The sequence below is a fragment of the Mandrillus leucophaeus genome, unplaced genomic scaffold (genome assembly GCF_000951045.1).
Source record: "Mandrillus leucophaeus isolate KB7577 unplaced genomic scaffold, Mleu.le_1.0 Scaffold479, whole genome shotgun sequence".
Lineage (NCBI taxonomy): Eukaryota > Metazoa > Chordata > Mammalia > Primates > Cercopithecidae > Mandrillus > Mandrillus leucophaeus.
In genome coordinates this window covers 24,260-37,438 of record NW_012105131.1, presented here as the reverse complement: position 1 = coordinate 37,438, position 13,179 = coordinate 24,260, and the positions used below count along the sequence as shown (strand labels likewise).

The window sequence follows — 13,179 nt, the reverse complement described above, 5'->3', positions numbered from 1 at the left end:
GGGGTTTCACCATGTTGGCCAGGCTGGTCTTGAACTCCTGACCTCAGGTGATCCGCCTGCCTCGGCCTCCCAAAGTGCTGGGATTACAGGCATGAACCACCGCGCCTGGCCCCACCCCTGGCTTTTTAGAAAATGTGTTTCCTCTCTTTTTTTTTTGAGACTGGGTCTTGTTCTGTCACCCAGGCTGGACAGCAGTGGTGTGATGACAGCTCACTGCAGCCTCCACCTCCCTGGCTCAAGCCTGGGCTGCATTTGTGCAGGGCTGGCTCCCTGACCTAGGTCCCACAACCCCTGAGTCCCAGCAGGGGTGAAAGCACCCAGCTGAACCGAGGAGCAGGCTGACTTACAAGACAGGTTTTTGCCGGGCAGAGCCATCCGCCTCCCCACTGGGAGTGTGAACCGGAGAGCTCAGGGGGCTGGTCTCAGGCCCCAGCCCATGGCCCAGTGTATCGTGAGGGTCGTGCTCGAGGGTGAGCTGGAGCAGGCGGCTGGTTTCCTGAATCAGCAGGTCAATCTGGGGACAGCAGGCATGTGAACGGGGGTGGGGTGGGGAGGGGGCTAGGCACGAAGGCACTACCTCCCATCCTGCCCCCCAGACTCAGGACCGTACCTCATCCAGGGGCACATTTCGGATGGGCGTGCCATTGATTTCCAAGATCCGGTCTCCGACGTGGATGGAATTCTTCACATCTGGGCTCATGCAGCCTGGATCCACTCTGTGGGTGGGGCAGGGGTCAGGCCAGTGCCCGCCAGTCCCTCACCCCAACAGGAGACCAAGGCGAAGGGGACCAGATCCGGGGTGAGCAGGCGGAGGATTCTACCTCGTGTGACTGGGAAGTAGTAGATGGCCAGAACACCGAGTTCTGGTTTCAGAGGAGGAATTCTGTAATCAATTACTGATGTCTGCCACAGGCGTGAGCTGGAGAAAGGTGGCGCGCTTGTAGGCACTGGCCACCCACACGAGATGCTCAGCTGCTCCCATTCAATGGACCATTGTCTCCATCCTGGGGGAAGAGATCTATCCTTCCAACTCCCAGGTATGCTTGGTCTCAATTTCTGGGTTATTTTTTTTTTTTGAGACAGAATCTCACTCTGTTGACCAGGCTGGAGTGCAGTGGCACAATCACGGCTCACTGCAGCCTCCACTTCCCGAGTTCAAGTGATTCTCGCACCTCAGCCTCCTGAGTAGCTGGGATTACAGGTGTACACCACCATACCTGGCTAATTTTTTGTATTTTTGGTAGAGACGGGGTTTCACCATATTTCCCAGGCTTGTCTTGAACTCCTGAGCTCAGGCAATCTACCCGCCTTGGCCTCCCAAACTGCTAGGACTGGCTGGGCACGGTGGCTCACGCCTATAATCCCAACACTTTGGGAGGCCGAGACGGGCGGATCACTTGAAGTCAGGAGTTTGAGACCAGCCTGGCCAACTTGGTGAAACCCCATCTCTACTGAAAACACAAAAATTAGCCGAGCGTGGCAGTGGGTGCCTGTAGTCCCAGCTACTTGGGAGGCTGAGGCAGGAGAACTGCTTGAACCTGGGAGGCGGAGGTTGCAGTAAGTCAAGATTCTGCCACTGCACTCCAGCCTGGGTGACAGAGCAAGACTCTGTCTCAAAACAAAAGCTAAAACAAAGTGCTAGGATTACAGACATGAGTCACTGCGCCTGGCCTGTCTGGTATGCTTGGGGCAGGTGAGTGCCTTGGGTCCCAAAAAGGTCTCGGTTTAGTGGCTTCCTATCTGACTCCCAAACTCGCCCTGCAAGAGGAGGCCAAGCTCTATTGCTCCTGCATTGGCAGAAGGGATCTGGCAGCTTGCTCTGAGCCACAATTGCAGGGTGAAGACGGGAAAGAGACCCTCAATCAGTTGCCCATAAGCTAACTCACAAAAAGATCAATTTGCCAAATGTACTTGTTTCTTTTAACTCTTCGGTGTTAGGGACCTCGTTTCCCTTCCCTTTCCCTTCCCTTTCCTTTTCTTTTCTTTTTTTTTTTTGAGACAGAGTTTCGCTCTTGTTGCTCAGGCTGGAGTGCAATGGCACGATCTCGGCTCACAGCAACCTCCGCCTCCCAGGTTCAAGCGATTCTCCTGCCTCAGCCTCCCGAGTAGCTGGGATTAAAGGCATGTGCCACCACAACTGGCTAATTTTGTATTTTTAGTAGAGATGGGGTTTCTCCATGTTGGTCAGGCTGGTCTCAAACTCCTGACCTCAGGTAATCTGCCTGCCTCGGCTTCCCAAAGTGTTGGGATTATAGGTGTGAGCCACCGTGCCCGGCCTGGGACCTGGTTTTCATTCTGCCTCATACAAGCTTTTCAGGGAATGGTCGCTTTGTCTCCGCCCTAGGTCCTGGAGATGGAAAAGGGGATGGGGGTAAGGCAGAGAGGAGACTGAGAACTTTAAGAAAAACAGGGCCAGGCGTGGTGGCTCAAGCCTGGAATCCCAGCACAGAGGCCAAAGTGGGAGGATTGCTTGAGACTAGGGGTTTGAGACCAGCCTGGGCAGCATAGCAAGACCCCATCTCTATGAAATTTTTAAAGAAAATTAGCTGGGCATGGTGGCACACTCCTGTAATCCCAGCTATTTGGGAGGTTGAGGCCAGGAGTTCGAGAAAAGCCCGAGCAAAATAGTGAGACCTCATCGTTACAAAAAATAAAAAATTAGCCAGGCACGGTGGTGCTGCCTGTAGTCCTAGCTACTTGAGAAGCTGAGGCGGGACGATCGCTTGAGCCCATGAAGTCGAGGCTGCAGTGAGCTATGATTGTGTCACTGCACTCCAGCCTGGGCAACAGAGTGAGACTCTATCTCAAACAAACAAGCAAGCAAACAGAAAGACTATTCTCATATTGGGGAGAAGCTCTTCCTTACAGTCATAAACGCAGAAGGAAGAACAGAGTTAGAAATTCAGCATTTGGTAGCCACCCTAGTAATAATTGCTACAGGCAAGAATCATCAATAGATGCTAAAATCATTTGGGGAAGGGTTTTTGGGAACAGGGTATTTACAGACTCAAATCTCACAAATGGTTTATTGACAACAAAGGGAAAAAAATCCTTACAGTAGGGAAAAAACAAGTAATCAAAGCGAACATCCTCAGCAAAGGGCACGCTGACATCATATGTCTCCTGGCAAGATCCACTCGGAAGGACAGAGGATCACTTATTCAGTGTCAGGCCAAACCCGCAGAGCCTGTCTCCCTAATAGGAAACATCAGTCAAACCCAGATACGAGGGCGGGTGCGGTGGCTCCCTAATAGGAAACATCAGTCAAACCCAGATACGAGGGCGGGTGCGGTGGCTCACGCCTGTAATCCCAGCACTTTAGGAGGCCGAGGCGGGAGGATCATTTGAGCCCAGGAGTCTGAGACCAGCCTGGGCAACACAGTGAGACCCTGTCTCTCTTTCTAAAAAAAAAAAAAAAAGGAAAAACATTTTACTTTAATGACTGGCCTGCATACTTCAAAAATGTCAAGGTCATTAAGGGCAATGAAAGGCTGAGGAAATGGCCAGGCGCAGTGGCTCATGCCTGTAAACCCAGCACTTTGGGAGGCTGAGGTGGGTGGATCATTTGAGGTCAGGAGTTCAAGACCAGCCTGGGCAACATGGTGAAACCCCGTCTCTATTAAAAATACAAAAATTAGGCGTGCATGACGGTGCACGCCTGTAATCTCAGCAACTTAGGAGGCTGAGGAAGGAGAATCACTTAAGCCCGGAAGGCGGAGGTTGCGATGAGCCAAGATTGCGCCATTGCGCTCCAGCCTGGGCAATGAGAGCAAAACTCCATCTCAAAAAAAAAAAAAAAAAAAAGATACTGATGAGACATGACGATTAAATGCAATGTTGATCACGGACTGGATTGTGGATCGGGGGAGACTGCTATAAAGGAAGGTTCAGTAGTTCAGTATAGAGATGATTGGCAAAATTTGAATATGGTCTGTGTATTAGATAATGGTATCAATGTTAAATTTCCAAAATGTGATCACTGTACTGTAAGACACAATTGATAATTATATAAGAGAATGCCTAGTCAGGTGTGGTGGCCTGTGCCTGCAGTCCCAGCTACTGGGGAGGCAGAGGTGGGAGGATCACTTGAGCCCGGGAGGTTGAGGCTGCAGTGAGCTGTGATCGCATCACTGCACTCCAGCCTGGTTGACAGTGATACCTTGTCTCCAAAAATAAAAAATAAAAAGGAAGGCCCTTCTTTTGAGAATCTCTAGCATATTTGTGGGGGAGTCAATCATCCCTGCAACTTACTCCCAAACGATCAATAAATAACAACATATATATATATACAAACAAATATAAACAAGTCACTAAACATGTACATGTATCTGTATCCATATATGTATATATAGAGAGACACATGTAACTCCCAAATATGGCAGTTACGAATTGGTGAACCTTGGTGAAGGGTGTGTATGTATTCAACGGACTTATTATTTTAGCAGATTTTCTATAAATCTACAAAATGTGAAGATGAAAAGTTGGAAAAAACCAAAGAAAATATTTTCACTGATACAGGCTTTGCACGCATATAGCCTTAAAAATAAGCCAGGCATGGTGGCTCACGCCTGTAATCCCAGCACTTTGGGAGGCCAATGTGGGAGGATTGCTTGAGCCCAGGAGTTCGAGACCAGCCTGGGCGACACAGCAAGACTCAGTTTCTACAAAAATTTAAAAAATTAGCTGGGTGTGGTGGTGTGTGCCTATAGTCTCAGCTACTCAGAAGGCTGAGATGAGTGGATTGCCTGAGCACAGGAGTTTGAGGCTGCAGTGAACTATGATTTTCCCACTGCACTCCAGCCTGTATGACAGAGCAAGACCCTGTCTCAAAAAAAATTATGTGTGTGTGTGTATATATATGTGTGTGTGTGTGTATATATATATAAAATAAAACATACATATATAAATTACTTATAATCTCACATCCTCTCCCTTGGTTTGCTAAAGCAGCAGGTGGCCTGGATAAATTAACCTTCCTTAAAATGCTGCTGTACACAAAATGAAAAGCAGTCAACTAAAACCAGTTTAAAACAAACAAGTAAATCTTTGGCAAGTTGGACTCTTTCCGGGAAGGGTGTGGCTCTTTGCAGAAATTACTGGGATGTTCCAGATGTTGGCTGGGCAGAATGCTTACCCAGTGAGACAGACAGGGAGGAGATGTCATTAGCTCTCTTCTTTATTTTTATTTTAGAGACAGGGTCTCACTCTGTCCAGCCCAAGCTGAAATGCAGTGGCATCACCATAGCTCGCTGAAGCCTCCACCTCCTGGGCTCAAGCAATCCTCTCACCTCAGCCCTCTGAAGTGGCTGAGATAACAGGCATTAGCTGCTGCACCCAGCTGACTGTCTTCATTTCTAAAATTCTGCCTGGATTTCAGGGACCAGCTGCAGTCTCTGATTCTGTGGGGACCTCCCTTGGCCCTCTGGAAAGAGCCGTTGGTCTGGGAGTTTCCTTGTCTCTTTCAGCAGCTGTCTGCTCACTCGTGTATGTAAAGCAGCTGCTGGCTTGGCTGATGTCAAGGCAGGGATGGAGACACACTGTCAAGCCCAGTATCATTTTCTGTCCCCAGGGCCACCTTCGCATCTCACCAATGCCTATGCAGTCCTGGGCACCTGACAGGTGTACAAGAAACATTCACTGCATCAAATGAAAGCTAGCACTTGGGCCGGGCATGGTGACTCACACCTGTAATCCCAGCACTTTGGGAGGCTGAGGAGGGAGGATCACTTGAGCCCAGGAGTTTGAAACTAGTCTGGCCAATATGGTGAAACCCTGTCTTTACTAAAAATACAAAAATTAGCCAGGCATGGTTCGCCTGTAGTCCCAGCTACTAGGGAGGCTGAGATGCAAGAATTGCTTGAACTTGGGAGGTGGAGGTTGCAGTGAGATGATATCATACCACTGCACCCCAGCCTGGGCGACAGAGTGAGACTCTGTCTCAAAAAAAAAAAAAAGCAAGCGAGCAATGGCCTAAAAGTGGAAACACTGCATGTTACTTCTCAAGGTGTCAATAAAGGCTCCACAGAAATCTTAGAAGGCTCCAAAGTATCCACCTCCCTCATTGTTCAAACAGACCCCCAAAGCCCAGAGAGAAAGGAGCTGCTCAAAGTCACACAGTAATCTCATCTTTATCGGCCCTGCCCCATTTTTTTGAGACAGGGTTTTGCTCCACTGCCCAGGCTGGAGTGCAGTGGCGCAATTATAGCTCACTGTAGCCCCGACTTCCTGGGCTCAAGAGATCCTCTCGCCTCAGCCTCCCAAGTAGCTGTGACTACAATGTTGCAAAGGCTGGTTTCGAACTCCTGGCCTCAAGTGATCCTCCCATCTCAGCTTCTCAGAGTGCTCCGATTATAGGTGTGAGCAACCATGCCCAGCCTCTATGTGTTCAGTGATTTCAACATGCCCGGTCAATTTTAAATTTTTTTTTTTTTTTTTTTTTTTGTAGAGACGGAGGTCTCGCTATGTTGCCCAAGCTGGTCTCAAACTTCTGGCCTCAAGTGATCCTCCCACTTTGGCCTCCCAAAGTGCTGGGATGACAGGCGTGAGTTACTGCACCCGGCCTCTTCACTCATTCCTGATTTGGTTCCTCCTCTTTCTTGTTGGATCAGACATGGACTAAAGAAAATGTCTTTTTATTTTTTGGGTGTGTTTATTTTTATTTTTTATTTTTTGATACAGAGTTTTACTCTTGCTGCCCAGCCTTGAGTAAAATGGCAGTCTGGGCTCACTGCAACCTCTACCTCCCGGGTTCGAGTGATTCTCCTGCCTCAGCCTCTCAAGTAGCTGGGACTACAGGCACCCACCAACACGCCTGGCTATGTTTATATTTTTAGTAGAGACGGGGTTTCACCACGTTGCCTAGGCTAGTCTCGAACTCCTGACCTCAGGTGATCCACCCACCTCAACCTCCCAAAGTGCTGAGATTACAGGTGTGAGCCACCATGCCAGGCTGAAATGTCTTTTTATTGTAGCTCGCATTTGTAATGGTATTCAGAGGAATGAACGACTGGGCCAGAAATCTGGTAAACCAGGTTGTCAGAGCTGGGCCCCGACTGCACCCAAACACTCGCCCATTCATTGTCAGGGCCCCCCGTGCCAGACTCTGCCACCCACATCAACGGCCACAGCCACACTGACGGCAGCCTCGCTAGACCGGCCACTCACCCCTGGACGCGGACGGTGTGTGCGTGCTCGGTGCCGCAGCCCGGCGGGCCGTGTGGGGGGTCGATGGAGACTGAAAGTCCACGCTTGCCATGAGATGAGGCTGGGATGGACACTAGGGTGACGGTGTGGGGCAGGTGGGAGCCGGGGGAGTCGGGCAGGATTTGCTCGATGACGGGGGTCACCACAGTCTGGTAGTAGCAGTGCCCGCTGCAAGAGCCGCCAGGGGTGGGAAGGAAAGAGTGTCAAGAGCATCATCAGTTTCAGCATCCCTGCAGCCCCCAGCCCCAGGCTCTTCCCCTACCCGCTTCCTTTTTTTTTTTTTTTTTTAGAGATGGAATCTCATTCTGTTGATTACAACACTGCACCCCAGCCTGGGCGACAAAGCGAGACTCCGTCTTAAAAGAAAAGGAAAGCTAGCAATTGCCCAAAAGTGCAGTGGTGCGATCTTGGCTCACTGTAACCTCCGCCTCCTGGGTTCAAGCGATTCTCCTGCCTCAGCCTCCTGAGTAGCTGGGATTACAGGCACGCACCACCATGCCTGGCTAATTTTGTGTTTTTAGTAGAGACAGTTTCACCAGGTTGGCCAGGCTGGTCTCGAACTCCCGATCTCAGGTGATCTGCCCACCTCGGCCTCCCAAAGTGCTGGGATTACAGGCGTGAGTCACTGCACCTGGCCAGCTTTTTCTTTCACTTCTCCTATGGAACTGGGAGCAGGAACTGTGCGTGCCCAGCCAGCCCTCGTCCCTCTGAGTCATTTGGGTCTGTCTACTCGCTGTGATCCTGTAAGGCGGCCAGGACAAGGCCTGAGGATAAATCCAGTTCAGGAGGAAGTCATTAAAAGCCCATCTGGGATCAAGCCACGTTGTCCTCTAATCCAGCCTGATCAGTGTTGTATAAGAAAGAATCTGTCTGGGTTTTGTCCTGATTCCTGGGAGGGAGACTCTAAGTCCTTGGAATGGGGTATCTTTGTTATTCATGAGCCCCTCAGACTATTCCTGAATTGATACTAATGAGATGACTCAGCCCCGCAAAGAGACATCATGTGATTTGAAGAGAGTTGCAGCTTTCAACCAGCCTGACCTCCAAGAACGGGGGCTGGAGACTAAGTTTGATCATACGGCCAATGACTCAATCAGTCATGACAATGTAATGAAATCCCAATAAAAACTCTGGCTGCTGAAGCTCAGGGAAGCTTCCTGGTTGGTGACCACATTGATGTGCTAGGGGAGGGAGGGGAGATGCTTCTTCATTTGGCCAGACCTGAGCTGTGTCCTTTATAATGAAACTGGAATCCTAAATGGAGGCTTTCCTGAGTTCTGTGAGTCTGTTAGCAAACGATCAAACTTGGCAGGGTCTTGGGAGTCCCTGAATTTGCAGCCAGTCGGTCAGAAGTGTGAGTGGGTTGGGGACTCCTTGTGGCTGGTGTCTAAAGAGGGAGCAGTTGTGCTGGGGATGGTGTCCTTAACTTGTGGCATCTGCCCCAACTCTGGTGATTCATGCCAGCACCATGCTGCAGTCATGGCCAGTAAGAAAGCTGATGTCTGAGGCTTTTTTTTTTTGAGACAGAGTCTTGCTCTGTTGCCCAGGCTGGAGAGCAGTGGCGCAGTCTCGGCTCACTGCAACCTCCGCCTCCCAAGTTCAAGTGAGTCTCCTGCCTCAGCCTCTTGAGTAGCTGGGATTATAGGCCCATGCCACCACACCTGGTTAATTTTTGAATTTTTAATAGAGATGGGGTTCCAGCATGTTGGCCAGGCTGGTCTTGAACTCCTGGCCTCAAGGGATCCGCCTGCCTTGGATTCCTGAAGTGCTGGGATTACAGGTGTGAGCCACCATGCCTGGCCATCTGAGGCTTTTTCACACTGACTTCTGTGTGTTACTTTTCCCTTGTTTCCACGTCTGGACAAGAAAGAAGATATGAACATTTGCCCCGCAAAACCAACGTGGAAGGGGCAGGAGGCCCGGGTGTGGGACAGTCAGTGTCCTTGCAGACCTGTGACACAGGTGGGCCACTTAGGCTCGGGGAGGGGCCAAGGCACTCACCAGTATAGCTTGGAGTGCTCCACCAGTGTGTACGTGTCCCCGTCGCCGATAAAGGTCCCACACGTGAGGCAGATGAAACACTCGGGGTGGTACTTCAGCTCCCCAGCCACCTGATGCGGGGGTGAGGAGGGAACAGCCCCGCTCAGCAGCCCCAACAGCCCCCACAGATCCTCCCCAGGCCTCTTCTCCGAAGGGTGTCACCAAAAAAACAACTGCGGGGACCTGGCTGGCCAGCTGCTGAGCTCCTGGACAGAGCTGGCTCCATAAATGGGGGCGCTGAGGGATACAGACAGACAGTCAGGCTCAGAAAGCGGGGGACACTCCAAAGACCAGCAAGGAGAGACAATGATGGGAGAGAAACCTGGAGCATGGGGTCTGCTTGGACACCCCCACCCCAGGTGAGTGTGCAAGGCAGGGGGCGCTCACCATAACCAGTCCCTTGGTGATTTGCTCCGAGCACCCATGGCAGGACTCGCCATAGCGGGCCCAGTAGTCCTTCTTGCAGAAGAGCTGCCCATCCTTCTCATAGTACTGGTGCGACAGGGAGGCACTGCAGTCACAACACCTGCGGGAGAGGGGCCGGGCTGAGACATCCACTCCCGCCCTCCTCTGTTGCACCCAGGACCCTGCCTTGGCTACAGGCACCTTTGTAAAAATTAGAAAAAGTTTTTTTGTTTGTTTGTTTTTTGAGACGGAGTCTTGCTCTGTCGCCAGGCTGGAGTGCAGTGGCACGATCTCGGCTCCCTGCAACCTCTGCCTCCTGGGTTCAAGTGATCCTCCTGCCTCAGCCTCCTGAGTAGCTGGGACTACATGCAGGCACCATCACGCCCAGCTAATTTTTTGTCTTTTTAGTAGAGACAGGGTTTCACCACATTGGCCAGGATGGTCTTGATCTCTTGACCTCGTGATCCGCCTGCCTTGGCCTCCCAAAGCAGTGGCTCACGCCTGTAATCCCAGCACTTTGGGAGGCCGAGGTGGGCAGATCACTTGGGGTCAGGAGTCTGACTACTCCTAGGTAGTAGCTACTCCCTAGCTACTAGGGAGGCTGGGGAGGGAGGACCGCTTGAGCCCAGGAGTCGAAGGCTGCAGTGTGCTATGATTGCACCACTGCACTCCAGCCTGGGTGACACAGCAAGACCCTCTCTCTAAAAAATAAAATAAAGAAAATGTGGGTGCCCCAGTGAATCCGCAGGCACACATGTGCCCCACTGGGTCCTGGTGTGGGTGCGCATGTCTGGGCCAGGGTACAGACCCACACAGAGAAGAGGCTAGGGGGTCCGTCCAGCTCTGCCGCTGTTTGGGTGCCATGGGTTGGTCACACAGAGACAGAAGAATCCAGGCTCTATAGGGCCACAATCTAGGAGAGAAGCAGGTAGGAAAGACTGGGACCTGGATGAGATGAGGGAACTTGAAGGGCTGTTTCCTACCCAGGAAACCGTCCACCGCCTGGGGCCTGCATGAGTATCAGTCACGGGCTGTCTGCCATTGCTAATTCCCTATAACTAGGGAACTGGGGTTGAGGAGGGGAGTTCATCGGTAAGCTGACGGGACACTGTCCCTTTAAGAGGATCCAGCCAGTTCCCCTTTGTCTGGGAGCCTGGGGGAGGGGCTGGGAGTAAAGGGGGAGCAGAAAATGCCAGGGTTTGGAAGCATGTGGGTGGGGGCGCATCCAGGAAAGGGGGCCTGGTGCATTCCTCCATGGGGGTGGGGAATGAGGAGGCTGGGCCACTGGAGGTGGTGGCGGTGGCAGGGGCAGTGGGAGACATGATGTCAGGGTCACTGCCCCCGCTCGGTGCACACCTGGGGGTGGGCAGTTCACCAGATCACCGCGGGGATGGGGTGGAGGAGGGAAGGCAGTGAGGGGGGTGGTCCCCAGGGCACCTCCCATTCCGGGGCTCTAACCTAATACGAAAGAAGTGCTGCCGCCACGAGGCCAGGCCGACTTTGGGTCCTGCCCTCGTGGAAGCCCCCACACCCGGTGCAGACCAATGACTCGCTTCCTGTCCTTACACAGATCACACATGACCTCGGTCACAGGGGTGCCACATCACAGGAATGCCCCTCACTCCCGCCTGCAGGAAGCAGGGCCCCTGCATGCCTCTGCAGTGGGCGGTGGGTGGGGGGGGGATCAGGAACTGCTGTAACCAAGTGTCCCCATCCTGGGGAGGGAAAGCTCTTCCGCAGCCTGGACACTGCTACTGGTCCATTCACTCGCTCACGCAGAAACTCACAAACCTTCATCGCTGCTGCTCACTTTCAGCAGCTGTGAAAGACCCGGCGGTGATGACTCACCCGAGGGTTTGAGTACACTTGGCTTCTCTCCGGTCACCACTTCCTTGAAGCCTGTTCTACCAGACACTAGGTCTGCCCACCAGTGTCTGCCACTGACCTGCCAGTTCCCCACGGCCCCACAAGGCCAGGCATCCACAACACTTGTCCCAGGAAAGAGTATAAGCGATTCCTGCGGGCGAGGCCCCCGCTGTGCACCCAGCATCCTCAGAACCGCCTCGAGACCCTGTCTCTGCCTCCACTGCAGACAGGGTGCCCAGGCCTGGCCCGGGTTGACTTGGTGGCTCGGTGGCTGGGGCTCGGGGCCTCAGTGAACCTTTGCGGACGGAGAGCATGCAGGAGTTCCTGTCCCTGCCCCGGCCCTCACCCCTCAGGCCTGCATTCTGGCAGGAGCTATAGGCGGATGGGCCTAACTCTCTTGGGTGCCCCACACAGAGGGCCTGACTGTCCCTAAGAAGGATGTCAAGGGAGGCACACCAGGTACTGAGGCTGTGCAGAGCTGCCCTGGGGCCAGCCAGAGAGGAACTCCCTGGGGGGAGAGGCGTGCCCTGGCCCCACTCCAGGGTACCCCTCCCTAAGAGCAGGGTAGGACAAAGCCAGGCTGGGGCAGGAGAAGGGGGAGGCACCCGGAGGGCATGAAAGGGGTGCTCTGCGGCCCAGGTGGCTGGCTGGGCTGGGAGACAGTGGTGGCTTCCCTAATGACAGGAGTAGAATCATTGCTCTACCCAGGACCACATCCCTGGCCACCAGGTGCGAAGAAACAGCAGGTGGAGGACCGGCCTCATGGGGAGACTGTCCTGGAAGGGCCTGCAGCTTTGGCAGTGGCCTGCTCCCCTGACAGCAGCCACCGTGCTACAGTGACCAAGGAGTTTCAGTTCTGCCCCAGAGCTTGGACCTAGGTGGGTTGGCTTCCAGCCCCAGGCCTTACACCAGGGGCCCTGCCTGGGGCCAGGGACAGGTAGGGAGGGGGATTCCCACTTACTTAGCCCTCTGGAGGAAGCGGCGTCTTCTTGGGGCTGAAGCCAACAGCATCCTCTGTGGCTACGCTGGGGGCTCTGGAGGTCTAAGGGAGGGCAGGGGTGGCCAGACCAGCCGCTTCCCCATCCTCCCTCAGGGGCTCAGGATTGGAGGCTGCAGAGGGTGGAGCCAGTGTGGCTGCAGCACACAGGAGGAGGATGCAGCCGCGTGGGTGCCAGGGGACTTGGTCTGAGCCTGCAGCAGGAAGTGGCTGAAGCACCATGTGCCTGGGCTTTGGTGTCGATGAGGAGCGAGCAGTCTAGGCTTGGACCCCAGGCAGGGAGCCTGTGGCCGGTCCCTGAACACACACTATAGGCTCCTCAGCCTCGGCCCTGACAACGGCACTGAAGGCCTCAGGTTTCTCTGGGGACAGGGACAAGCTTAAAAGCAGCTGCCTCTTCCACTGCTGCCCCCAAGGGAACAGAGGTCAACTTCCTATGGACAGTTTGTCCTCGCCAAAAAGGTTCCCTGAAGAAAGGGAGGTTGCATCCCGTCCCAGCTCCAACCCCACAGGCCAGCAGCATGCTCAGCCTCCCTTGCCCAGAGCCAGCCCACCCAGCTGCCAAGGAGATGCTACCAGGGCTGCGGCAGCCCTGGGGGTTGTGCACTGGAGGCTTCCCAGAGGGGACCACAGAGGCAGTATCTGAGCCAAAGGGAAGCCTGGACCAG

The 13,179-nt window shown here is 53.3% G+C and overlaps 1 protein-coding gene across 1 annotated transcript in view; it reads right to left on the bottom strand.

The window, feature by feature from the left end:
- Positions 1 to 12,696, bottom strand: part of LIMK1 (LIM domain kinase 1) — a 33,281-nt gene extending 20,585 nt beyond the window's left edge. The window contains exons 1-6 of the mRNA XM_011995236.1: positions 12,476 to 12,696; positions 9,631 to 9,769; positions 9,205 to 9,314; positions 7,165 to 7,371; positions 611 to 716; positions 348 to 514 (exon numbers count right to left, since the gene is read on the bottom strand). Coding sequence (XP_011850626.1) covers positions 348 to 514; positions 611 to 716; positions 7,165 to 7,371; positions 9,205 to 9,314; positions 9,631 to 9,769; positions 12,476 to 12,525 — 779 coding nt within the window. The 5' untranslated portion in view covers positions 12,526 to 12,696. The remainder of the gene's footprint in view (positions 1 to 347; positions 515 to 610; positions 717 to 7,164; positions 7,372 to 9,204; positions 9,315 to 9,630; positions 9,770 to 12,475) is intronic.
- Positions 12,697 to 13,179: the final 483 nt, after the last annotated feature.